This window comes from Choloepus didactylus, chromosome 9 (assembly GCF_015220235.1).
Source record: "Choloepus didactylus isolate mChoDid1 chromosome 9, mChoDid1.pri, whole genome shotgun sequence".
Lineage (NCBI taxonomy): Eukaryota > Metazoa > Chordata > Mammalia > Pilosa > Megalonychidae > Choloepus > Choloepus didactylus.
In genome coordinates, this window is record NC_051315.1 from 42,319,891 (window position 1) to 42,347,517 (window position 27,627).

The window sequence follows — 27,627 nt, forward strand, 5'->3', positions numbered from 1 at the left end:
CCTTCTTATATCTGTTTCTCAAAATCATATCTACATATAATTTTTCAGTTGAGACTTATCTGTAGGGTTAATTGTACAAAAAGGAAAGCACAAATGCCAATAATTCTACTTTGGTCTTAGTTAATATTCCCCTTAAATGCACTGAGAATCCTTTGAAGACCTCTAGTATTTTGTCATACTTCAAAATTATTCATTATTTAAAAATGAAAAAGTATGACTGTGTCACATTATTTTTTGTGTTCTTTTGTCATGAATTATCTGCTCAGGACAATCTATACTAATAAAAAAAGCAATACTTTTTTTCAAATATAAAGAGCTAGACACTAATTTTCTTAAGCAGGACCACCTTATGTTACCTAGGATTTTCAATATCCGGTAGGCAGATTTATGTTCTTCTTCATTTCTTGTCTACTGTATTCGTAAGTGTGATTTAAACAGAAAGTGAAAGATTTGCCATAATACAATCAGGGCTATGTGTTGCCTTGTTGAGCTAAAGTAGAATTTGGATTTTCTGAAATATAAGTGATTTTAATAAGATGTGGAATTATAACAGGTAATTCTTGTGACCCCAAGAAACAGTGACCAAAATGTGGGGTAGTAGAACATACGTTATAAAATGTTGTCATGTCTATTTCTGAGGGTTTATCTCCACTATGGATTTTAACTGCTGGATTATGAGTGTTTTTGAGAGGAGTGAGAGTGGAGGTTAAAAAGATTCCATCCGTGACCACAGCCCCCTCACGATCCTCTGATACACGCTGGTTCGTGTGCACACTGCCTTGATCACATTTCAGACCTTTACTCCACTTCAAGGATGCACCCTATCTAAGTAGCCCTTTCCCTCCTGTTGCTCAATTTTCTCCATGTCTCCCTTCCCTTTAAAGTCACTTGCTAGGCATCTAGCAAAGCAGAATGATAAACTGTGTATGGGAGACTTCCCTTAAAGAAACCTATTTCAGGATCTACATGTTAAGTCCTTTAGAAAATGACTATACATAAAAGGTTGCTTTTTTGATTTTGGACCTTCAGGAAGTTTCTTTTGAAGGCCAAGAGACAAACCAAACAATTAAAGAATGAATTTCCCCGATCAAAATGACTGTGAGAAATAACTGGCAACTTCCATGGCAAGAATGACTAGAAAATGCCTACTGAAACTCTTAGGTCTGTCCTGTTTGAATAGTGATTTTCATGCCTCTTATATTTGCTTGGGCCAACTTATTAAGTGACATAATTCCTTCATGATCTCCATGGAGGCTTTTTTAGGTTTTGTTTCAATTGTAAGAATTAAAGGATTTGTCATCCGTCTACTTAGACATGTATAAACAGTGGAGAGTTGAAGTGCTGAAAAGGATTATTTGAAACAATGAATATAGTGAAATATTTGGAAACTTGAGTCAGTAGTATTTTGTTTCAATTTTCCCTTAGCCAGAACTAAGAAAGTAATAGCTTTTCTTCCTAATTCCATTTTTATGGGTAAAAACATATTTTGTCTGCCTCATGTAACAGGCCCAGTGTAGTATTCTATATTTCTATATATTAATCTTAATGTTAATGAACCAGTTAATCAACCAATCAATATATATCTAGTGCCAATATGAATTAAACATTTTTTTAAACTTTGCAAACATGATAGAATGGTATATTTAAGTTCTGATATTTTAACCATAAGCAAATAATAATTCAGGTTCTTTAAATGAAACATGATTCTTCTCAAAGAGGTAATGTGTCTTGGAAGATAAGACTAATATATATAAATAACACTCTCTCTTTCTATATATGTGTGTATGTGTGTGTAGGTATATATATATATATATATATGTATGTGTATATATATATATATATGTATGTATATATATGAAACATCTAGCAAGATGACAAAGCATAGAATTGAGAACTAAATGGTTTGGTAAGAGTAGATAGTAAGTGCTATATGAGGACAGTAAAAACTGTGACCAATGCAAATGAAAGCTGACATAGCCAAGAACCATTTACTAGAAGAAAATCTATGTGAGCTGGGCCTGATAGGGAGGACATTATAGGTAAAGGAAAGCATATATATTAATTCCTCCTTTTACTTCTCCAAGTTATATCAAATTATTCCATTTCTTTCTATTTCCATTGTCACTGTCATCTCTTTCCTAGATTATTGTGATAACTTCCTAATGCATCTCTTTTATTTGTGCCACTCCAACCATTTAAGGCTAAGTATATTTATGTGCATTTATTCACCTCAATCCTCACACCTAGTCTGTGAAGCAGACTCTGCTAGTCTCATTTTATGATCTGAAAACTGAAACATAGAAAGATAAAATAACTGAACTGTCCCAGCTAGTAAGTGGCAGAGCTAGGATGTGATCTCAGGAGCTAGAGCTTACACTCATAACCATTGTGCTCTGCGGCCTCCATGGTATATTATTGGTGGTGTTTTTATTAAAGCTATATTAAACAATGACTTTGTGCCAGGGATAGTATGTGTGTGTCGAGGGGGTGTGGTGGGGTAGATCAGTATAAAAACAACAGCTGCATGAATTTGGCACAGAAGCTATAAAATTAGAAACAACAGTTGCACTAGAACTGAGATTGCAAAGTTGGAATTTATGCCGTTTATGAACCGTAATTAAAATGTAACTGATATATGGCCAAAACATGAAAAGGATAATGTATGTAAGTTAATTGTCTCCTAGCTGGGGGAAGAAAATCAAATAGATAATCAAATGAGCAATGGGCATTTTACATTTGATTAACAACCTTTTCCACCATCAAAATATTCTCATAAAAAATATCTGGAAACAAAGACAAGTAACTAACTAGCTTCAATCCTCTGTGGATAAAACAACACTTTGTATTTCATACATGATGACATTTACTTGAGAGAGATAATACACAATATTAGTCTACTGGAAGACTAGAAAATAACAATCAGATGTGCTCAGTGGTACAAAGTAAATTCGGACATCATGGGCACATGTGGATGAGGGATCATGTTTTATTCAGTGTATATTCATTGTTTGTTAAGACATTGGAAAATAATTTCAGAGAACTAAGTGTAGTATTCTGTTGGAAACTAATTGATCATTCTTTTAAGCTCCTTGCAATGGACCTAACCTGAGAACATTGATATTGTGATACCAAGGAAAGGCAAATCATCCAAGATTTAAATAAACTTTTTTCAAAAAACAAAACAAGAATCAGCTGGTAATCTGCAGATGAACAATAACAAAAAAAATTAGATAATAGATGTCATTTTACTTCATCCCATATGAAGTGTCAGACACAGAACTTGACACACACAGTCACATTAAGGTTTTAGGAAATAGTTGTTATTTTTATTATCCTTATTTCATTTTGCCAATGGGAAAATTAAGGCCTTTAATTCTTAATTGTCACAAAAATATGCACAGAGTAAAAACTCTATTTACTTATATCCAAGCCCAAGTGCCAAATGACTCTGTCATTCTAGTTCTTCCTTTGTTTTTTTCTTCTTTTTTTTGTTTCTTAGCAAAATATTTTTTGAGGTGTACTATGGGCAATCATCATGAAAGACATTGAGGACTCCACTCAATTTCAGTTTTTTCCACTTAAAATTTATCCAAATAGTTTTCTAGGGACCAGTTATGTTTTGATTCCTTTACCTTACCCAGGAGACTACTAACTTCATGACAACTATGTGGTCAATATTTGATCAATGAAATGTTTTTTTTTATATTATAGTTAATACTCAGTTTTATAGTCTCCAAATAACAACCAACTTACTTCATAATGCTCTGCATTCCTACCTTGATCTTTTCATTTTCATACAAATTTTGGGCAGCAACTTTACTTAGGAAATGCAGCAGAGTGTTTATCTACACATTCCATGAACACAGATGACAGACAGGAGAAGTACTTCCTTTATATCCGAGTCGGAACCCTATAGAACACCAGCAAAGCTTGGGCCAGTATTCAATGACCTGTGGAATGGTTACAACCACCTCTATGCATCCCTCTAAAATACTTACACTGTCTGTCTCCATCTGTGAGAGTCAACATCAGGGTCAGGTTTTCTTTACATCTTGTATATCAACAACCATTGTTACATTATGTCTGTACATGTACATACAAAATTTCAATGCATGTAGGAGGGTAACATAAAATCAGCACTTATATATACCCTCACCTTTGCTGTAGAAGGGAATGGAGCGACACCACTGACACCTTACTTTTAGTAGATTTTTAAATCAGATCTCTTTCTCTGTCCTATGTGCATGTTCAGAGACTAGTGCCCATATTCCCATAAGCCTTGGTAGGGCCAGGAAGTGGCAGGGTGGAAATAAAGTGCCCTGGGCATCTTGCCTACACAACCACAGTGCTAATCCATGTTTGCAAAAAGGAAAATGGGATACCCTGAGGACAGTTGTCAATCCTAGTTTGTGTGTAATGGGGCTTATTGTATAGTCTGAATTTAATAGGCCATAACTTAAAATGGTTTTGATTTTTTCCTCCAATCATTGCTTTTATGGTCTGAACAATGTTCCTTTCCAATACTAATGTCATTTAGGACAGATTCCATAGCCTTCTTATCACATTCAGTTATTGAAAAGTCCAGTACTGTTAAAGCTTTACCCTCACAATCAGTATGTAGCTAAACTTCACTTCTCTCCTCGCCATGGACCTAGCTGCTGACAGAGGTACTTAGATTGGGGAAGGGCAGAGTTTTATGGGTTGCCACATCACCAGTATATAGGGTCAAATAGGGGGGCTAGAGAAGTGGCAGAGCTTAACTGATGGCGTGTTTTATGATGGTTGCCTATGGTTGGGTCAGTCTGGTTCCACCTGCTACCAGTGGTCTCCACCTATATGATAGTCTTCTGTAGATATTTTTGTTGTTTTCTTGAAACTGTGTTCAGCTTTACCCTGTATTCCTTCCACCCCTGTGGGCGTCTTTGGGGAAGGAAAGCATAGTCTCTGTTCTACCCTGTGAAGTCCCCAACTGTCTTTCTCAATGGTACATCTTCTTGTTGATTTGCCATATTGGTAAGACCACAGATGATTCTTTCCCTCTGTACTCCATGTCCTGTGGAGCCTGGGAACCACTGTCCAGTTGCCTCCAAAGACCAATCCCCTCCCCTCAAAGGCACTCCATCACCAGACCTATCAGTTCCGCTGAAACAGGCTGTCCAGTAACTCTCAATCACACCTTCAGAATATCTGGACCTGAAGTGGGCCCCATTTTACCAGGGTCATGATTTTCCCCACACTTGAGGCTTTCTCAAAAACCCTCTCATATTCTGCTTTGTTCTGATGGCAGCACCAGAGAAGCCCACTGATTTTGCTGCTCAGCAAGTATCCAACCAGGATACTTCCGGTGTCTCCTTCAATCACTCAGCCCCCTTATTTGGCTTGTTGGAAGGAGGAAAGAAGGTCTTCACTCTGTGTTAATCTACAGAAAAACCTTTTTACCACAAACACTGCATTCCACACAATAAAAAGAAGACCCTAAATTCCCTGTATTTCTTTCCACTCTATATTTTTACAGTTTTGTATAGAGATGGAGGACTATGGTATTGGTTGGGGCTTGCCAAATCAATGGAGATAACCCTTAAGTCATTGATAGGGTGTCTGGCCCCAATTTTTTTTGCAGCAATCTTTACTTGTCCTCTATTTTCATTCAGCTCTTTGTTCTGGTCATCAATTTTGGGACAACAGGAAAAGTAGTATTCAGCACACAGGTACATAACTTTGCCCCAAAGCAAAGATCAGAACTTGGGGCTTATTGTTTCTTGATACATTGAGGGAAACTTGTGGTATTAAGAAATGAAATTCACTTTCCAAGGTAATCACAGTATCCGTGCACAGAAGAACTACAGTAGAGGTTAATATTACTCTGTGTTGATTTGCTTCACTGTCACCTAGACCACAAGTTCCCAGAGCAAAAAGCATCATACACTATTTCTTCTGCATTTGGGATTCCTTGACAAAGGGCCTGGTCACAGTACTAATGCCCAAGTACTTGAGTAAATTATGTTTTCAACAGAGAGAAATCAGTGTGAGGCTTGCTAAGTGGTTATCTTTGATAGCATATTAAAAGATAGCATATTAAAAATTAAAACTATATCTTCAAATAAATAATGCTTTTAATCTTTTAAAAATGTACTTTATAGTGATAGTAATTAAAATGCTAAGATGTAAAAATAGAAAAATTTATGAAAGAGAATAGAAAGCCACATACATGTGTGTGCATTTAAATGTGTTTGGTTAATCATAACGAAGCATGTGAAATCAATACAAAAATTATGTGTTGTTTATATAGTTACATATTTGGAAAAATAAGATCCCTATCTCACATAATACAACAAAATTAATTTCAAGCACAATAAGGAGTTAAATATATTCATCTCTTTATGAATTGCAAAAACCCAGCCAAGACACATTTCCTATTTTAACATGAAAAAAATAGGAGAAAAATATTTCAAATATTAATCATTAGAGTCAATAATATAAAAATGCATATATCCCACATATTATCACACCAAAGTCAACAACCTTATGTTAAAATGTTGGCCTTGTGTTCTAGTTTGCTAATGCTGCAGAATGCAAAACACCAGAGATGGATTGGCTTTTATAAAAAGGGGGTTTATTTGGCTACACAGTTACAGTCTTAAGGCCATAAAGTGTCCAAGGTAACACATCAGCAATCGGGTACCTTCACTGGAGGATGGCCAATGGCATCTGGAAAACCTCTGTTAGCTGGGAAGGCACGTGGCTGGCATCTGCTCCGAAGTTCTGGTTTCAAAATGGCTTTCTCCCAGGATGTTCCTCTCTAGGCTTCAGTTCCTCAAAAATGTCATTCTTAGTTGCACTTGGGGTATTTGTCCTCTCTTAGCTTCTCTGGAGCAAGAGTCTGCTTTCAATGGCCATCTTCAAAATATCTCTCATCTGCAGCTCCTGTGCTTTCTTCAAAGTGTCCCTCGTTTGTAGCTCCTCTTCAAAACGTCACTCACAGCTGCGCTGAGTTCCTTCTCTTTGAGTCAGCTCATTTATATGGCTCCACTGATCAAGGCCCACCCTGAATGGGTGGGGCCATGCCTCCATGGGAATATCTCATCAGAGTCATCACCCACAGCAAAGATAATGGCGTTTGGGGGACACAATACATTCAAACTGGCACACCTTGTTTTCCACTAAACCTGAAGGCAAAGCAGCCAATAAAAAATAAGAGTAACTGAAAAAATATATATCATTTAGCAATCTTTTTTGCCATGAACCATTAGCCGTTTCTAATTTTGTTTATTATGTTGTGACCTCCAAAGAACCTCCTCAGTTCCTAGGGCATGTGGGAGAGAGGTTGCATATCATTTTACCAGACTAGTCTGCCTAGTCTGATATTAAAAATATTTCCTGCAAAAAGCAATTTAACCCCGACTCCTCTAAAAAATATATTTGAACTATATAAATCACATCCTTCTACCAGGGATGCCCTTGTATTCATCTGAAACTCAATAGTTAATTTTGAATTGTACTTTCTTCTATTCAAACAATTTATAGTGTGATTGTGTACCACACTATGCTGTGTACCAAGCATTGTGTACCAGACATTAGTGCTGTCCTTTAGATCTTACATTCTAATTTGGGGAAGAAAGTGCATAGACAAACAAATAAATAAATACCTGATTGTGATATGCAATGAAGGAAATAAACAGGGTGCCACTGGAGAAAATAACTGGGGTGGGGGCTACTTTAGATAATGGCAATTAGGGAAGACCCCTCCAATGAAGTGATGTTTTAGATGAGATGAATTTTATCAGAACAGGCAGCCAGGCAAAGGGCAGACAGAATAGATTCCATGTATAGGAAATGCATGTGTTGAGAATTTAGTTTGTGGAAGAGCACATAAAAGGTTATTCTAAGAGATGGCAGAGGGCCAAGATACCCAATGTCTATTGACAAAAGGAGAGAATCAGGTAGGGCCTTAGAGGCCCTCTAAATGGTTTTGTTTATATACAAAGTGCAATGAGAAACCATTGAAGGATTTAAGCAGGGAAGCAATATGCAATGATTAAATTTTCAAAAGACCACTCTGATTTCTCATTACAAAACAAATCATAGGAGAGCAAGAGTGGAAGCAGCAGGGCAATTAAGAGTCTATTGCAACTGACAGACGAGAGATAGTGGTAATTAGAACAAGCACAGTGGCAGAGGAGACAGAGAGAGATGGATATACGGAGGATTATTTTACAGATAGCATACCAGGATTTGTTAATGGATTAGATATGAGTGATGAAAGGGAGAAATCAAGAAAACAAAACCTGTATGGCAGGGTAGAAATGAATCAACAATGCCATTTTGGACAGGTTTCTTTTTTGGATGTCTATAAGAAACACAAAAGAAGGTGTTAAGGAGATATTTGGATACACAAATCTGGGTCCCAGAGGAGAGGTGTTGGATGAGATGTAAATGTCAAGGTTGTCAGGGTGTCAGCATTTAGATATTATTTAAAGTAATGGGAATGAATGAGACCACCTAGTGAACGAGTAAAGATGAGGCCAATATTTAATTAGAAATGGAGACTGAAAATGTATTAACAGTCAAGTAGTAGTAGGAAAAGCAGGAGAATATAAGAAAAGTGTCTCCTAGATATGTATCAAGGGAAAACTTTGTGATTTTTATAATGGCAATTTTGCAGACTCCACAGAAATAAGTGGCATTTTAGAATAGGAAGAAAAATAAATGAAAATTGAGGATGGTAAATGACATACATCAGTAAAACATATTTGATGTTATTTTATAGAGAAGGTAAACAAAAATGAGATGATGTCTTGGATAGGGATATGGATCAAGGGATTTTTATATTTTTTTAAAAATAATTTTTCTATTATTTATTCATTTATTTTGGTATTTGAAAGATAGGAGATTTTTAGAAGAAATTAGGTGAAGATGGACCTAATGTAGTAATGAGGGAAATATTGGTGTTTCAGGAGGAAAGCAAGGGAATAACCAAAGTAGTGACGTCCTTAAGAAAGACACAAAGAATATAATCCAGACTGATATACAAGTATCAGTTTGTCTGATAGGCAAAGGATCAACATTCTCCAGTTTAATAGGAAGGAAGAATGTAAAGATAAATGTAATTATGAGAAGGTTTACAGTTTACATGATAGAAAGATGTGAAGTTACCTGTCAAATACTTCAATTTTGGGCCATCCTGTCTTTTGAGGGGGGTAATAAATTCAATTTTTTCCTCATATTGCTCCATCGTTTCATTGAGTTTGAACCTCTTTTCTGCTAGCATTACACTGTTTAAACAATTAGAATATGAGAAAGACTAGTTTGCACACGAAGTGCACAAACCATTGTTGATGAGTGTCATATTTAGCATCGCACATCTTCTAATAATAATGACTGTCTCCTGTATGTACCCACATCCAATAGCAGCTCTCTTCTAATCTGAGTATCTGTTGAGGGATCAGCTGGAGAAAACTTTTTCTTTCAAAAAAAAGCAACGCTTCCTAAATCAGATCCGTCAAATAAGAACAATGTTTGTTACAGTATAAAACCAAGTCCTTCAAATTCCATATAGCAAGAACAACTGCTTTCACTTATTAAGTGAGGTAAAAAACAAAAAAACCTGTAGGAAAATTATTACATACATAATATATTAAATATATTGGATAGATATGTAATACATGTATGTTTGCATGTGGTAACATATAACACATAGGCTATTGGTATGTGCTATGTTCGTACAATATAGTTTTATAGAAATAAATGTTTTGTGGATATTTTACATCACACCTAGCCTTGCTGTATCATAAATGCAAGGATACCAAGAAATAAAAGGCATAATTATGGCTTCCAAGAGCTCATCATTTTAAAGGAGAGATACTGACATAAGCAATTGCTTACAATGCAGTGTAATTAGTTCAATAAGATCATGCTTAAAGTATAAAAGGTACACAATGCTAAATTCCCCCACAGAACTTTACAGAAGAAATGATCTTGAGGATGGGTTTTGAAGAATGCATAGAAGTTGAGCAAATGTGAAGGAGTCCTAACACATTTTATTAAAGGATAATAATCTATCCAGAGACAGGGAGCATGGCAGGTGGGAATCAGTGGTCATTTAAAATTCCAGATGAATGGGGTGTAATAGATTGATTTTTCTCCAAATTCCATTTAGCTGTTGACCATGACATTTAATGCATACAAATTCATTCATTCACAGCACAATTTGGGTACCAAATATCTATTAAGCAGCAACTAATTAACTACTATGACCTGGAAATTAAGTAGGCTAATAAAGGTACATAAAAATAATTAAATCTTACTTCCATGATTCCAGTGCTATCGGTATTTAAATATCAACCTGTTCGAAAATAGCATCTTTGCCAAAAGTATACTTGTTCTCAGTTTTATCTCTCCAGTTTGCTTGAAACCTGTGAGATCTGAAGATTTTGCCCTAGCTTCACTTGCTTCTCATACAATAGGATTATATTAGTTACAATAATTGTTATACAACGGTTATTCCTTTTTCCAGATTTGGCAGTGTGGAGGCTCATTGGAGATTGTTACCTGCTCCCATGTTGGCCACGTTTTTCGGAAGGCAACCCCATACACTTTCCCTGGTGGCACTGGCCATGTCATCAATAAGAACAACAGGAGACTGGCAGAAGTTTGGATGGATGAATTTAAAGATTTCTTCTATATCATATCCCCAGGTAAGCAATTCCAACTTTTTTTTTTCCTCTGAAGGGAAGAATAAAATTTTAAACATGCTGAATATGTATTTCATTATTACTGTTATTTTACTTGTTTCAATAAAATATTGTTTATTTCCATTATAATGCAGAAAATTGCATTGAGAAAGTTGCACTAAGTAGTTAATTTTGACCTAAAATGAAAGAGACTGTATTCTCTCAAATGCTTAAATTTTCTTTTTTATTTGTTTCATTCTTGGCACAAGTGTTATACTAGACAAGTGGAGCGAGAAGTGCACAGGGAGATCTAAATTTAATTAACATTTATCAGCTCAATTTAAGAAATATTTATTATGTTTATATAGAGATGTTTTGTACAGCTTTATTTTCATAAATATACAAAGTAGGAAATGGTTAAATGACTTCATACAGAAACAAGATGGAAAATTAGATATTAAAATTCATGTTTTTGAAGAGTATTTAACAACAGCAAATTGCGCATCAGTACATTTGAGTGAGAAAAGCATAATATGGGGCATTAAAATATTTTCCTCCCTTAGCTACAGAGAAGGATATATATATAGAGAGAGAGAGAGAGAGAGAGAAATTGAAGTAAATATAGCCTAATGCTGACTGGTAGGATTATGAATAATTTCATTCTTTTCCTTATATTTTACTTTTTTGTATTTCAGACATTTTTTCAATAACTATACATTACTTATTTTTTTTTAAATCCTATCATTAAAAAAGTTAAAAAAAAAATAAGGCATTGTGAGAAAATCCCATTACTGTGCTGAGATTGTAAGTGATTTCATTCCTTTTTCAATAATTTTCTATATTTTCTAAATCTTATCCAACAGCCATATTACTTATTTCAAAAAAAAGTTTGAGGCATTCAGAAAGGAAAAAAAATATGAGACATAGTGAGAAGATACAAATAAGAGGAAGATACAAGGTTATCTTCAGGATCTCAAAATCTAGACAAAAGAGTCTGAAGGACAAATTAATTTAACAGGAATTCAAATTAATTGATAAAATAATTTGCAATAAGTTATGTATACCCTTATAATCATCAATATCATAAATACATAACCCATCAGAACAACGAAAAATCCAGGCCCACATCCTCTTTTTATAATATGATAGCACATGGCTTAGAAAAGCCATTTTGGGTTCTAGTGACATGCTCTGATTTCTGAAGATAAATGAGGCTATTAAAACGCTTCTTTTGTAGAAGACTACAAAGAAGGGAATGAGCAGTATGACCTTTCTTACTAAGATCCAGTATTACTATATAGAAAAAAAATTGAGGGCAATGTATATGTAAATGTGTGATTAGGAGAAGGACTTCACCTGTTTTCAAGACTCTTCTGTATCAGGAAACTATTGCCAGGAACACTATTTCATCCATAAAATGTATTTCTCTTTACAGTAGAAACCCAGTCCAGATGTTCACAGAGTTGAGTTCAGCAAGAGCATGTAATTCACAGCAAGGCAGTGACATTTATATAACCTTTTCATTTTCTTTTAATGATATTTTTTGAATTCAAATCAAATGTAGAAATATTGAAGCTCAAATATGAATAAACAATGGAAGAAATAAATGTGTTATATCTGATTACATGCAGCTCACATTCAGAAATATAAGTAATTCAGAATGATTGTAACCATATGCATTATATTCATCAACACATTAGAAGTGATGTGTTGGTCTTTTGTATAATTTTCTATTGAATGAAAAAGGCAGATAAATGGTAGAACCATTTCTCAAACTGTAATGAAATGACAAGCTTTAGAGTTAAAGGGTGAAAAAGAACATCTGCTATTTGGAACTAATGACTTTTATGTTGCTCAGCAGGGACTGTTTGTGTATCCTGGAAAGTGTAGTTTTTACATTACAATAAATATCATTTGGAAGGTTATTGTTCTTATAAAATGGGCTCATTTAAATCCAGAAAAGTACTTTGGAAAACAGAAAAAGGACTTTTGGGGAAATGCTGAAAATATCTGGGAATTTCCTAAGGGGCCCTTATGCTAATGTATGTCTCAGAGGCAGCCAACACTGCTGAGCGTGGAATCTGCTGCTATCCTGTAGGCAGAGGGAGAAAACCAAAAACGCTAAACAAGAAATTGGTTCTCAGTGGTACAGGAAAAATGAACGTAAGCCTGCAACTGGAGCTGGATGCCTAAAAACAATTCCAGCTCTGGGAAGTTTTCAAATCATCCTTGGCTGCATTGGGCAAGTCAGGAATCAGGGTCATTTTTATGGAGTCATGGCTTATTTGAGTGAACTGTTTGATTCATTATTTAGTCTATAGACGCTGATAGATTTTGTAACTCTTAAAATCAAAATAATGGATGTCTTTGCTATTCTCTAGAATTGTTGAGATTCTATTTTTCCCCTTCTTGGGTATTCAGTGAGTTTGTGAAGAGAGAAGCTTACATGTATGCTGAAGGGATGTGTGCACATTCACAGTCAGACTTTTATTGTTTGCTATAATATATAGAAACACACATGCATGCACATACTTATCTGTTTCATTCTCCAGACTCTCCTTAACAGTCTGGCTAAAGAAATTGCTATGGTTCTTTCTATAAGTATCTCTGTGTGTCTGTTAACTTGTCCAACATGTTCTGTGAAGAAACTCCTGCTTCTTATACCAGGGCTTTTATTCTTATTCTTACTTTCCACTTATGCAGTTGTTGAATATTCAACCTTTAAGTATTGATCCTTTATGAATTGAGTTCTAACAACAAATTTGCTCCCTTCCAATATGCTTTATAAAATATTAGCAGCCTACTTTATAGGTTTCCTTCAGAGATGCGTCAGCTCTCTCTGTCTTGCACTATCTGAGTATTCTTTCTCTCTGGATAGTATATCCCCTGCATTTTTTTATAGCATGACCAATCCATCATTACCATTTAGCATATTTTATTTTTTACTACTTGACTCTATATCCAAAGTAATTCATAGGTTTTTATTTCCAGTTTCCTATCACTTTGCAGTCCTTGAAAAAATATTTATTGAGTAAGTAGAAGAATGAATGAATGAATTTTAAAAGGAAACCACTTTTGTTTCTTCCTTTCTTCTGATTCTTCATGGATGTTTGGTCTATATCGGGGAATCTCTTCACAGAAGTTGCAGTAAATGGGAAGCCTTCGTCTCACCTCTCTGCTCAAGCCTCTGGTTAAGGACCCACTAATAAAGGGGATATGAAGGATATTCTGCCTATAGCTGGAATAGCATCATCTGAGTTTGCCATTGGCTTACCTCTGTGTTTGGGTTTTATGATTCCACCATCATCAAAAGTACCCTCTGTAATATAATCTTACCCTTTGGGGCTAAAACAAAAGTCTAACAGGCACAATTTAGGCAGACAGTATTCTCTAATGGAGCAACATGAGAGCCCACAAACTTAAAATGAGGTTACTTTCAAGCACGTTCATTTTTATTTTTCCCATGACCCCCATTAATTCAAAGTTAAAAAAGGGTGAATCAAGCGCTAAATGTGTGAATTATTTTAAATGATTTTTTCAAAATATTTAATATATGTGTTAATTGTCTTAGCCTCTGTATGCCCATTAGCCATGACAATATTAATGTTGTTGGCGGTATCAATTATGTCCCTAAATGACTATATGAATGAGGAGCAGTAGTACATTGAAATAGTGCTGAAGAGTAGCAATTTTCAACATTGTTTAGCTTGCTTTCCTGCTATCTTTCTAAGAATGTAAATACTATAGCATCATCTATTTTTAAAGCCCTGTAGACTCTTAAGCCTGAAGTAGTTTTTACTAGTAATTGGGCTATTTCAGCTTGAAGCGCTCTGATTGTCCTAGCAAATCTTTTGAAATGAAGTAAGCAGAAATCACTCTTCACAGAATACCCTATTATAAATGGCAACATTTTTTTTTCCTGTTGGTTACAGGTAAAAAGCTTAAGAACTTTAAAATAAAGTGTAGTCATAACCCTAACCATGTATTTGAAATGCTGGATGTACTATAACAATTGGTTTTCTTTCTTTGGGGATGTACATTTCTACCTGTATTTCAGTTGACATGGTGATTAGAAGCCACTGTTCTTTTATAATCTCAGATTCTTCTTTTCCTTAATGGGCAGTTTGTGCTCTTGTTTTGAGCAGAAACAAATTGAAAATAAAATTTAAGGACTCCCAAAGCATACCTTTAAAGGTATTTATATATAGCTGGGAAAACAGCTTATTTTCCTTTAGGAATATTGTAGTATTTTCATCCATATTCCAGGTAAACACAAATCACACATTTAGAGAAGGGTCTTTGAACTCTATTTTGAAGGTTAACTCTCGATTTATTAACCTTTTAAAAATGCTTTGGAAAAATTAGCTCATCAAAGGCAGCCTTTGTTAGCAGCATCTTTGGATCTTTAAAGTTAAAATCTAATTTATTTCTATCTCTTGGAATTTGTATCTATAAAATACAAATATTTTTCAGCCTTGTTTTTATTTTAAGTTACAATATTTAATAAGTAACCTTTGGAGTGTATGGCCTAATTTCTTCCATAAATCATGAAAATGTGTTTCAGATCCTTACAGGCTGATTTCATAAACACAAGTGTTGGTGTTTCTAGCAAAACGTGCAGCATGCAGATTTTTTTTTCCTTAATCTAGGGATATCAGTTTTTGGTTGGGTTAACATAAATTCATCTGAAAGTGCAGCACTTTTGGAAATAAAGTACATTTGTACCAATTTTTAAGACTTTTTATTATTTATCAAATGCTCTTTCAGCAGCATCAACTATGGAAACACTGAGTGAATATGATTTTATGAGGAAAAAATGCTAAATCATTTTACTGTTCTATATTGAAACAACACATAGCTCATTTATCTGTGTTAGTCTTCGAGGCTAAATGCTAAAATAAGGGATGACAGCTATATTCAATATGGTTGATGTAGCAGACTATTGCTTTTCCTTACAACAATTGATCAAAACAGTTTTCAATTCTTGAAGGCATTATGTCAGTTATTATTATTGCTATCCTTATTGGTACTTTGTTGGTATTTATTCATATTCTCATAATAACTTTCATTTTGAAAGCATTATTAAATTCTTGCTCTGCACTATGCCTGGTGTGAGGGGACATGGGGGAAACAAACAAATAAGATGTTCCCTTGCCTTTAAAGAGTGAACTGCTACATTATCACATTTAATCAGTTTAAAGGAAAAAGTAAGTATTAAGCACTTAGTAAATGGAAAACACAATTTCAAGAATTATAAGAAACTCTTATTTGAACTGCCTACATTTTCTTTGATTCTTCTTTCTCATTCTCAAACCTGAAAACCAAATGAATATCCAGGTTCTTTCCATTCTCTCTGCTCTCTCTCAAATCCATTCAGTTATCCTGATCTCATCCTTTGTCCAGATAACCTCCTGATCATCCTTTTGGATCTCCCTGCCTGAAAGCTTGCTCACTCCCACCCATTCTTACAGTGCTACCAGAGGACCTCCCCAAACCTAAATCTGCCTGGGTCTTTCACTTACCTAACAATATGTTAGTGACTTTACACAAAGTCAGAAGTCCAGAACACGCCTGTTCCAGTTTGCTAATGCTTTCATTATGCAAAATACCAGAAATGGTTTAGGCTTTTGTAAAGGGAGTTTATTTGGTTACAATTTTACAGCCTAAAGGCCATGAAAATGTCCAAATGAAGGCATCAATACAAGTATACCTTCACCAAAGGAAGGTCAATGGCATCTAGAAAACCTCTGTTAGCTTGGAAGGCATGTGGCTGGCATCGGCTGATCCTGGGTTGTGTTCCAGCTCCTCTCTCAGCTCCTGTGCCTTCTTCAAAATGTTGCTCTTGGGCATTTTGTCCTCTCTTAGCTTCTTCAGAGCAAATACTGGGCTAGTATTTCCAAAGTGTCACCAAAGTCTGCTTTCAACGGCCATCTCCAAAATGTCTCTCTAAGCAGCAGCTGTGAGCTCCGTCTATCTGAGCTCTTAATAGGGCCGCAGTAAACTAATCAAGACCCATGCTGAATGGGTGGAGCCACACCTCCATGGAAATAATCTAATCAAAGGTATTACCCACAGTTGGGTGGGTCACATCTCCATGGAAATAACTTAATCCAAAGATTCCAACCTAGTCAACACTAAAACATCTGCCCCCACAAGATTGCATCAAAGAACATGGCATTTTGGGGGACATAATAAGTCCAAATCAGCACAATGCTGGAAAAGGCCTGGGTGATCTGGTCCTTGTCCAGCTCTCAGCCTTTCTACCTGCACTTTGATCCATAGCATTCTGTGCACCAGTCACGTAGAACAATATACAGAGGTGGAGCACAGCATGATCCCTCCTGTTTCTAGGTTTTTGCATCTGAAATAGTAATTGATGGGTTAATGAATTTTGCCACCTTTGCATAAAATACCACCATCATCATCTACCCTCATTTACCATTCAGTATCAGGATTAATATCACAGTTTTGCTTTTCGTCCATCCACATTCTCTCTCTGAATCAATCTCCTCTCTTTCTCTCTTTCTCTCTCTCTCTCTGACACACACACACACACACACATGCACACACACCTAGTGAAAGGGCTCCTCTTAGGAACTCTGGTGGCACCTTATACTTCTTCCATTGTGGCATTTGTGCATTTTTAAAGTATTTGTTTCCTCTACTGGAAAGCTTTTGGAAAAAATGGACTCTTTTTAAAAAAAAAATGTTTGTTTTGTTTTTTCTTAGAGTTTATTGAGCTCAAATATGTTTCTTTTAAATTATTTTATTATGTATTACATGTCACATGCAAATAAAATATACCCAAGTCCAAATCAACACCACTGTTTCCTCCTTTCCCAAATAATCCACTGTTAAAAGTTGACATTTCTTATACATTTGCATACATATACAGATACCTACACCTATGTAGGTAAATAGGGTCATGTATTAGGTACTGTTTTATTTTTAACTTCCTTTAATTTAATAATATGTTTTGCAGTGCTTTACATGTAACTCACATAGGACTGCATTATCATTCCATTTCACAACTAGATGGTATTATATTGCATAGATGTGTTAAAACTTAATCATAAAAAATTAAAAAAACTTAATCATACCACTATTAATGGATATTTAAGCAGTTTCCAATTGTTTGGAAACATTCTTGTAACAACATCTTTTTGGACCTGGGAGGATGTTTCTAAAGGATGTGGTAGCATTAAGAATTGAGCTCTGGAGTCAGATTGCCTGGGTTAGTTCAAATCCTGGGCTTACCACTAATTAGCTGAATTAATTTAAGAATTACTTAACTACTTTCTACTTACTTTCTTGGTGTAAAATGGGAATTATAATAATAGGGCCTTTGTCATAAATTATTTTGAGACTTAAGGGAAATAATATGTGTAAATAATTTAGAACAATGCCTGACAAATATCAAACATTCAATTAGCATTTGATATGATTGTTATTATTATCCTAATATGTTCATAGAAGTTGATTTATTGGATCAAAGGATATGGACATTTATATTTAGGTAAATATTCTCAAAATTTCCATCCAAAAAGACTTTAACCATTATCACTTCCACCAACAGGGTTTGAGTGCTTACTGTTTACTGTCATCACTATTTAGATTATCAATCCTTGTTATCATTGCTACTAAGAATCAACATCTTTTACAGTTGTTTGTTGACAACATTTGGATTTCTAATGTGAAGAAATCATCCATCCTTCTTTTCGTTCATATCCTTTTTTCATTTTACTGTTGGATTTTTGTTTTTTCTTTCATAGATTTTTATGTATTCAGGCAAATGATCTTTTATCTACTATACATATATAACATGTATTTTCTCCATGACTATTACACATGTTGAAATTTAATTGCTGCTGTTTATTGATATAAAAAAAAGGATTTTAATTTTTGAAGTAAAATCTCTGTATTTTTGGTTTATATTTTTTTAAATAATTTCTCCCAAGTCCAGCACAATGCTTAGTACATTTTAGGTCACCAAGGAATATAATTGAATGACTGATGTTTAACTTGAATGAAATTCATAGAATTTTTTTTTTTAATGAAGCCAGAGTCTTAGTTTTCCACAAACTAAGCTACCACAAACACAACACTATGGATTGGCTAAAACAATAAGCAATTACTAGCTCATGTTTTCAGAGGCCAGAAGTACAAGAAGATATCCACAAGGCTTGCTTTCTCCCCAAAAACTGTTGCATTCTGGTGCTGGTTGAGTGTATGGTTGTGTGTGTGTGTATGTGTGTGCGTGTGCGCGTGCTCATGTGCAACTAATGAATATCCTAAGATTTCCAATTGGTGAATTCTACCCCAGTTGCATTGGTTGGGTCATGGTTAATTTTCATCTTCCTAAGTCATTGTTGAACTAGACAAAGTAAGAAACTTACATGTTTTTCAAATTGGTCTAAATGATTAAGAAGTAACACTTGTGTAAGATGCATAGGTTTTTACTGTCGCGAGTTGACTGAGTTTTTGTTTAATGTAAGAGAGTTAAATAAGAATCAAACATGGCTCAGGTTTTTACAGATGCATTATCATACCTACTTTCCACTTGTCAGTTTTTCTTCAGAGTGCCCCTTTTCATTAATTAACTTTAGTATATTAAACTTGAACAATTTAAAAATTATGTAATTAATATATTCAGTTTCAGTTATAATTCTTAACTGATTTGAGTGCATCAGTCTGATACTAGCAGCTGTCGCTTCATAAACTTTTTGGTGGTCAGGTGGTTGCACATCACAGATTCCTATTTCTGATGCTTTCGGGTGAATTCCCAGCCTAGGTGTCCTGGTGGGCCACGTTTGCCTGGACTCCTACGTGATACTAGGCTCCGATGCCTGTGTATGCTCTTTTGTACCTGTATTGCTATGTTATAATTGTCTTTTGGCTATTTTAAATAAAGTATGTATTCAGTTCTGTTATGTATACCCTCAGGAATGTGAAGAGAGTAATGGATAACTTCTAAAGAATTGGAGAACCCAGTGTTTTCTAGATCCAAAAATGATATAAGATGGAGTAAGCTTTCCAGATGTGCTGAATTGAGAATCTTGAAAATAGTCACTTGCAACAAAGCAAAACAAAACAAAACAAAAAATTCTAACCACTTACTTGCCTACAGGACCTTAAACTCTTAGTAACAGATTACCTCAGAATCTTAGTTAATTCATGGTCTCTTGGGAGTAGCTCTTCCTTAGCATATTAACACAAATTAGCTAGAAAATATAAGGTCTATTTTTAGTAGATACCTTAATTCAATGGGGTGAGAGAGCTCTTTAGCACGTCCTGGATAAGAAGGCATGCTGAACGATAGATACAGGGCAGGATGAAAAGGTGTGTCCAGGAGAGAGGGCTAGGACTTTGCAAAGGAAAGGAAAAACAATTTCTGAAAAGGTTGGATGCTTCCTTAACAAAGAAGAGGCTTACTGCATAATTTTTTCTAGAAGCAGCATGAGATGGAGCAGTTGCTGTTAATATGGAATTGTCAATGCCTAACAGCATGTGGTCATCATATTCATAAGTGCCTGTCTGTGAACACCTGGTGTGAGAGATTTCCTTTAGACCACAGACTATTTGTAACAATGTATTAGAATATGTATTCAAAAACTAAATATAATGTATAAAATATTATATATATATTATGTTACATTTATAGTCTGGAGAAATTCCACAAGTCTTTTGGATTTTGCAAAAAATTTCTTTAGTTCAATGACTTTGTGACATCCAAAGCAAATACCCTTCCTTAAAATTCTGTTTACAAAGAAGTAATTAATTTAAAATAAGCTATCACTATAAGGATGAAATGATATCACTGAGTTCAGATTTCTTTTGCAAAATGTGTTCACCATCATCTTCTTATTAATTGTGTGATTGATTATTCCCAACTTTATGATAAAAATTCAGGTTTTAAAAGGAACATTAATGGCTCAAAGTCTTCAAACATAATAGGAATTTAACTATTTTCCCAAACACCTTGAAAAACTTAATGGAGTTACAACACACCTTAGTCCATGATATATACTTTTGGCAAGAAGGGGAAATTAATGGGTTAGTAATTTCACAAACTAAACATCAGCATGGGGTAGCTTAACAAAGATTGGAGGTCACTGAGATTAAATTATGATCTCGTGAAAAACTAGTGGAAAGGGTAAGATTAGTGGATTCAGCTTCTCTGAGAGTCCCCCAGGTTTGAACAATGTCCTTCATCCCTCTGCTTTTTAGCTATATTAAATATGTATCTTATATGATAATAATACAATGGAACGGCATGTAAAGAGTGAGTGAGTGCTCATTGAACTGAGTTCAAAATGAAAAGCTAAATAAAGCTATTTCCTCTCACCACAGATTTTTTTTTCCTTTAAAACCAGTGAGGTATGTGGAAAAATGAAAATCCAATAGACATCACATACCCTGTTGTAAGTGTTTATATGTAAACTTACCTATGTAAAGAATGGGGAAATTAGGAATATAGAAGAATCGTCCCAGATTGTCATCCCAAGGAAAAGAGAGGGGAAATTTCAAGTTCCTCAGGTGTTTTTAGAGTAACTAATCTGCCATTTACCTATAGAAGGAGGGTCCAAAGAAGATTTGACTCAGAATGTGCAGTAGGAGGGCTGGGATGTACTCAGGCAGAGGCAGCCTTCCAGAAGCTGTGGGCTCACTGGGGTACTGGGCAGAGTCGGTGTCACCCTGCATGTGTGACAGCCACTCTGTGGGTTCCGAGCTCCATGTCTGTAGTGTAGCATCCCCTGTCCTCCCCTCTCTTCCCCACAGAGCATGGAGAAAGAAGCTTCTTAAGAACTGCAGAATTAACTTGTTGCTGTCTGCTGTTTTAAGGAAGTAGGGGAATAACCCAGCAAAGGGTTCTGGTGTCTCATCCCCGGTTTCATCTAGGGAAGGGGCAGTTTGCTTTACAGTTTAATCTATAACTTTTAGCAGTTTGCCTTCCTGCCTACACCTTCAGTGCTTGCTTTTTATCTTTTTTTTTCTTTGCTCCTTCCTCTCCTGTATCTTTACTCTTAAGTCCCTTCTCAAAGGGCAGCCCGCAGTTGGGGTGACTGGCACTCGTCTGGTCTGTGTCCCTTATCCGCTTCTTCTCTTTCCCATGCAAGCACCCTCATTGCTGTGCCTGTGGTGAACCGTGCCCCGACTGCAGCTCCTCTCTGCCCCCACCCTGCTGTCATTGCCACTTAGTCCCTGGATGAGTCCGGGTCTGCTGAAGACACACATATTCATCTCTGCTTGTACAGTTTAGAAATACATCCACCACACCTAATTCCGATGCTCATTTGTCAAACAAAGAAAAAGATTTTGTTCTCATTTTGAAATTCAACAGAACAGTCATGGATGCTGTTAAAAATGTGTCCCTTCAGGTGTACCTGCCTTCAGAATGACAGTACTTCCTGTTTGAGAAAATAGAAACAGAAAGGTAAAAAAAAAAAAAAAAAAAAAGACATTGGAACAGCGGAGACTTGTTTCAAAGCACAGAGAAAATGAAAACCAATGCATAATTCACACAATTGACTACACAAATCACTAAACAATCCTTTGGTCAATGTTTCTAGAAAAATTGATTTCCACTCTCCTACGTAATAAATTCTTAATAATATGATTCCATTATAGCCAAAAAGTTGTTTTAATGATAGTTTATTCTAAAAATATCAAACTGAATATTATTTAACCATTAAGCATTATATTGAACTAAAATGTAACTCCTTTCCAATTAGGAGCATGTTTTGACTTCTTTTGGTGTTGGTAAGGTTATTTATTTCATTTTTTACATATAGTACCATTAAACTTTCACTTCCAAAGTATAGTATAGCCTTATTGCATTTATTAATTATATTTATATATAAAATAAAATGTCTATAAAGACTAAGTAAAAGGAGTATGAATATATGTATTTTTTATTTCTCATATTTGAAATTATTTGGGAGACAATGACTTATTACAATCTGCTGATATTTTTGATTGTTTGATATACCATACTTTCTGTAGCAATAATAAAAATGTCCTATCTTAAAAGTATTAAAAGGAGAAACTATATGAAATTCTCATTTTTATTGAAATATAATTTTAGATACCTTATTATGATTGTAGATTTTCCTGCAAGGTTTGGAGAACTAAGTAGACCTAATCATAACAATAAAAAAAATTCGTCAGTATTCTTCTATCTAAATTTCAAAAGTACTCCTACAAAATCATGTTGTAATCTCAAATCCATGAAATTACATTATCTTACAGCATAAAATACTGCTACTAGTGATAGGACGTTAGCAGACATCCATGCACTGCCCTGACCCCTGTCATTAAGTTCCTATTGCATCTATTGTCATCTATATTCAACCTCTAAATTTTGAGATCACATTTTTTTTCTTGTCTGTATTTATGTCTGCCAAATATTTGCACAACTAGTGGATATCTTCATGCTCTCCGATGTTCAACAATAAAATACATAAATCAGATGAAATCTTAAATTAAAATATTTCCAATAGGCAAGGGTTCCTATTTATGAGGAATTTAATATAATATCAGACTAACCTATTGTTTCTGTGAATACTGTCGATCAGAACCAGAAAAATACACATTCTTAGGTGGTATTTGTTGCAGTTACATTTTTCTCTGCCAAATATGTAAAGCACACAATTAGAATATTTTTATCATCTCAAGTTAGTGACGTACCAATCTAGCTTCCAACTTTGATGAAGATAATATAATTTCCTCAGTCTTTTTAAAGAAAATAAGGAAACTTGAAAGCCAGTGCTGATGGATTAGAGAATGATCTAGTGAGACTTTGCATTTTCTCTGCTCCATTTTCTTGCCCTAGATTTCCCCATGTTTATAGTTACAGTATTTTATTAGCAGGGATGCAAACGGGGAAGGAAAGCAATGAGTCTTCTTGGCAAGCTTCTGTGTGTATGATGTACACTCTGTAGGGATGTTTTCCAGAAATGTTCATTTGTGTCAATGTGCTCAGTGAAGTCTTTCTCTCCCCATTAATGTCAGTAAATAGGAGTAGAGGTCGGTAGTGGTTGTGTGGGAAAAATTACAAATGTATACTATAACATGAAACAAAGCAGGAAAACCTGTGTTTTGTTTATAAAGATACTAGCATCCCCCATGGCCAATTTACTCCATTCTTTCACCACAGTTTCCTTAATCACCTCTCAGGTGCCATACCTAACCTGCCCTAGGCATAGAACAGAGAGCATGACAAAGGCTCTTTCCTTCTTCTACTATCAAATGCCATCCTATTCTGGTACTGAAAGCCAAATCTTTCTCTGAACAAACTCACATCATCCAAGATTCTAACATTTATTGGTAACTGCATCTGAGATCAGACTCCTGGAGACAGGAACATTGAAAGGATGCTTTTTACCACTTAGAACCATTTCCAATAAGAATTGTTTGACGTTCTGATTTCCCATTTTCTGCTAGTATTTATTAGCCTCCCTATGGAAACACCTCAAATATAGGTGGGGAAGATAGTCATTAGAAAGCCACCTCAGGGAAAATCAAGCCGTCATAAATCTACTTTGCTAATGGCTAGAAGATGAGTGGAGGTCCTCTGTGTCAGCATCTGTAGTGGGGAATTACGGGAAACGTGAACAAGGATGAGTGGAAGTGGAAAGGGAGAAACAGACTGTGGTTTTCATCCAGGAGTTAGCCTGGCTAGATCGTGATGAAGGGCCCTTAACCTGGATGAACAGTGGCAACCGTCTCCCATAGATGGAGCATTGGTCATTAGTGATTTTCAGCCCTTCTTTCTTTCTCTTACCCCAGTATCTTTGCCAAGTAACCTCCGTATTCCTCTACCTGCTGCCAACTTTTTTCATTCTGCCATCTTTTATATTCCTATTCCTTCTCATGATCTTCACTGAAAATTAAAACATTAACAGTGAAAACATTTTAACTTTTTTTATCAAACATATAATCTTAATCCATAAATCTATATAATCCACTAAAACCAGAATCCAATATAGGCTTTGTAAGCTTAGAAAAGTTACTTAACCTCTTTATGCTTCAGTTTCTCCATCTATAAACTAGGGATTTAATAGTATTTACCTCATAGAATTTGTGTGGGCATTAATGAGATAAAGTATGTAAAGATATTGGAACTGTATCTGAGAAACACAAGGTCTTAATAAATTGTAAATTTATTTATGATGGAAAAATAAAATAAGGGAGCACTGGCCAAAGGGTCAAATATTTTGTACATTAATATGTATATATTCTATTATTTTTTAAAATCCATTATTCAAAATGTTATTGATAAATAAATACATTACAAAACTTGTTGCATAATAAAATGACACTTCCCTTTATAAAAGAATATAATTCTAGTTTTATTTAAGGTGATGTTTCTAAACTTGGAGAGAAGCATCAAAACTGCTTTGAAAATCTGATGAAATACATGAAACTTTTCCCAGACAAATACATGTATATACAACCTTTTTTCATCCACATTTGGAGTTCATGGAAACTGGTTTCTGTTTATGGAATTCATAGGAGTTCAGGACCCCAGGCCAAAGACTCTAGCTTTAAAGACAGGAAAGTAAGTTAGAAAATCTTAAACTTGAATTCCAGATCTAAACATGTAAATTTTATTATTCTGGGAGAGTCCATTAATCTCTCTGGTATTAAATATTTTTGTTTAAATAGGCAGTTGGAAAAGATGATCACTAATTACAACCCTAACATTCTCTGTTCTTATGAAATAACTAGTTTCTCAAGTCATTTGAAATATGAGAATATGTTCTGCCACTTGGTTGTGAAGCCAGACTGGGATGATTCAGCAGCACTCACTAAGAATGTATATCTTCCTGTGACTCAGGCTTTCTAAATTGGGGCCAGGCACAGGGGACAAGAGCCAAAAATAGAGAGGATAAGACACTTGCTCCCAGAGTCTAGGATAACAATTAAATGTGGCTATGATTGGATATCAGGGGCTGCTTTGGTTTGAAGGACTCAGAGGGAGCAGTTTCAGAATTAATAACACCATTTTGTTTATCTTTGTCTTTTTGTTTTTAAGATTTTTATCCTTGATCCCTGGTCTTTTAAAATTGGTGGTAGTCAAATTTCATTGTTTGTTTGTCTTTTCTAGTTTACTGTTGCAGCATAACAAATTACCCCCAAACCTGGTGACTTAAAACAAGAACATTTTATTATGTCTCATGATTCTGTGGATCGGGAATTTGGTCAGGGCTCAGCGGGGTGATTCCTCTTCTCCACACAGCCTGGACTGAGATCACTCCGTGGTTTTAATTTGACAGATGGGCTGGGCTGGGGGGGTCCAAGAAGATTCACTCACATGTCTGGCATCTTGCTGTGATGGCTGCAAGGCTGGACTGAGCTGAGCTATGAAGGTTGCCTAAAGGCTTCCCTGTGACCTCTCCAGCATAGTCTCAGGGTACTCGGATAACTTTCATGAAAGCTGGTTTCTGCCACGCCGAGTGTTTCAAGGAGCATGGGCAGAAGCTGCAAGGTTCTTAATAGTTAGCCTCAAAAATACCAGAATGTCACTTCAACCATAGTCTACTAGTTAAGCAAGTCACTAAGTCAAACAGATTCAAAGAGAGAAATTCTGGACCCCAACACTAAAAGGGAGGAGGAAAGTATTTGTATTTGTAACCATCTTTAATCTACCATAGTATTTTCTTTCCCTAAACTTTGAGTGCTGCGAGTTGAGTTAATCATACTTCTCGGTTCATAGCACATGGCCATTTTTGGTCTTTACACAAGTTATTTATTTATTTATGTATTCTCTTTATGCCCCACCATAGACAACCATTCTATTCTGTTTAGAATGTATATTTTATTTGAATATTTTACTGAAAAATGTATATTGTTTGAAGCAAATATATCTTTTAATTAGGATAAATGGCTTTGAGTTAGAAATCTCATTCTTTTTCTTCCTTTTATCATACAAACACTATGCTTTAAGGGCCATTCCTTTTCTCTATATGTACATCCATGTGCTGCACAGTACTCAGTGGTGGAATCCTTCACATTTTTAACTATTAACTCTCTTCATGATGGTTATCCACACTAGCTCCAACTGCCTACCACCATTAATTAATTAATTTCTTCAAAAAATATTATTATGCATTTACTGTGTGGCAAGCACTATTCTAGGCAAAACCAACATACATATCCTTATGGACTTATGTAAGTGTTGGGGAGGAGGGTACTTATAGCCAGGAGCAAAACTTCCAGGCCATAGAATTTTATCAGATGGTTTTGTGGAATTCCAGTATCTTCTCCCAGGTGCCTGTGAACTTTGGCTTGTATTAACCAGGATTCATTTTTTCCCATTTAAATATTTATTTATTCTATCTGTACTACATAAGACATTCATATATTTCAAATATAAAAACAATATAACAGGATCAGTTATTGAGAAAGCATGATTCTGCCCCATCTCTACCTTCACCACCCGTCTCCCACACCTTTTATTAGTTTCTCCTTCAACCTTCATGAAAAATTCTTGCAAATGTAATCAAATTAAGTGTTTTTTTTGCCTTTGGGTTTATGCTCTTGAAGGTTTTTCTAAGGAAACATTTTGTAGCATTTCATGTTATTCTTTCCTTTTAATATTTTTGTTCTTCATATTATTATCACTATTAGATATTTTATTGTCATAATTATTCCCAACTATATCCTGTTCTTATTCATTTGAGAATTATAGGCAATAGGATATAATTTAGTTATATTGTTACTTTAAAAATTATTATTGTAACATATATATAGCATAACTTTTCCCATTTTAGCCACTTTCAAGTATACAATTCAATAGTGTTTGTTCAAAATTTTTGCTGCCATCACCATCATCTATTACCAAAATTTTCCATCATTCCAAACAGAAACTCTATACCCATTAAGCATTACCTTTCCATTTCCCTCCCCCACCTCTGTCGCTGCTATATTATTATTTTTTAGTAGATAGAATCTG

General features: G+C 35.1%; 1 protein-coding gene across 3 annotated transcripts in view; it reads left to right on the plus strand.

Annotated features, from left to right (window-relative positions):
• The window catches only part of GALNT13 (polypeptide N-acetylgalactosaminyltransferase 13), a 574,420-nt gene that overhangs the window by 394,300 nt on the left and 152,493 nt on the right, over positions 1–27,627 (plus strand). For all 3 annotated transcript variants that reach the window (XM_037849905.1, XM_037849906.1, XM_037849908.1), the window contains one exon: positions 10,514–10,694. In XM_037849905.1, coding sequence (XP_037705833.1) covers positions 10,514–10,694 — 181 coding nt within the window. The remainder of the gene's footprint in view (positions 1–10,513; positions 10,695–27,627) is intronic.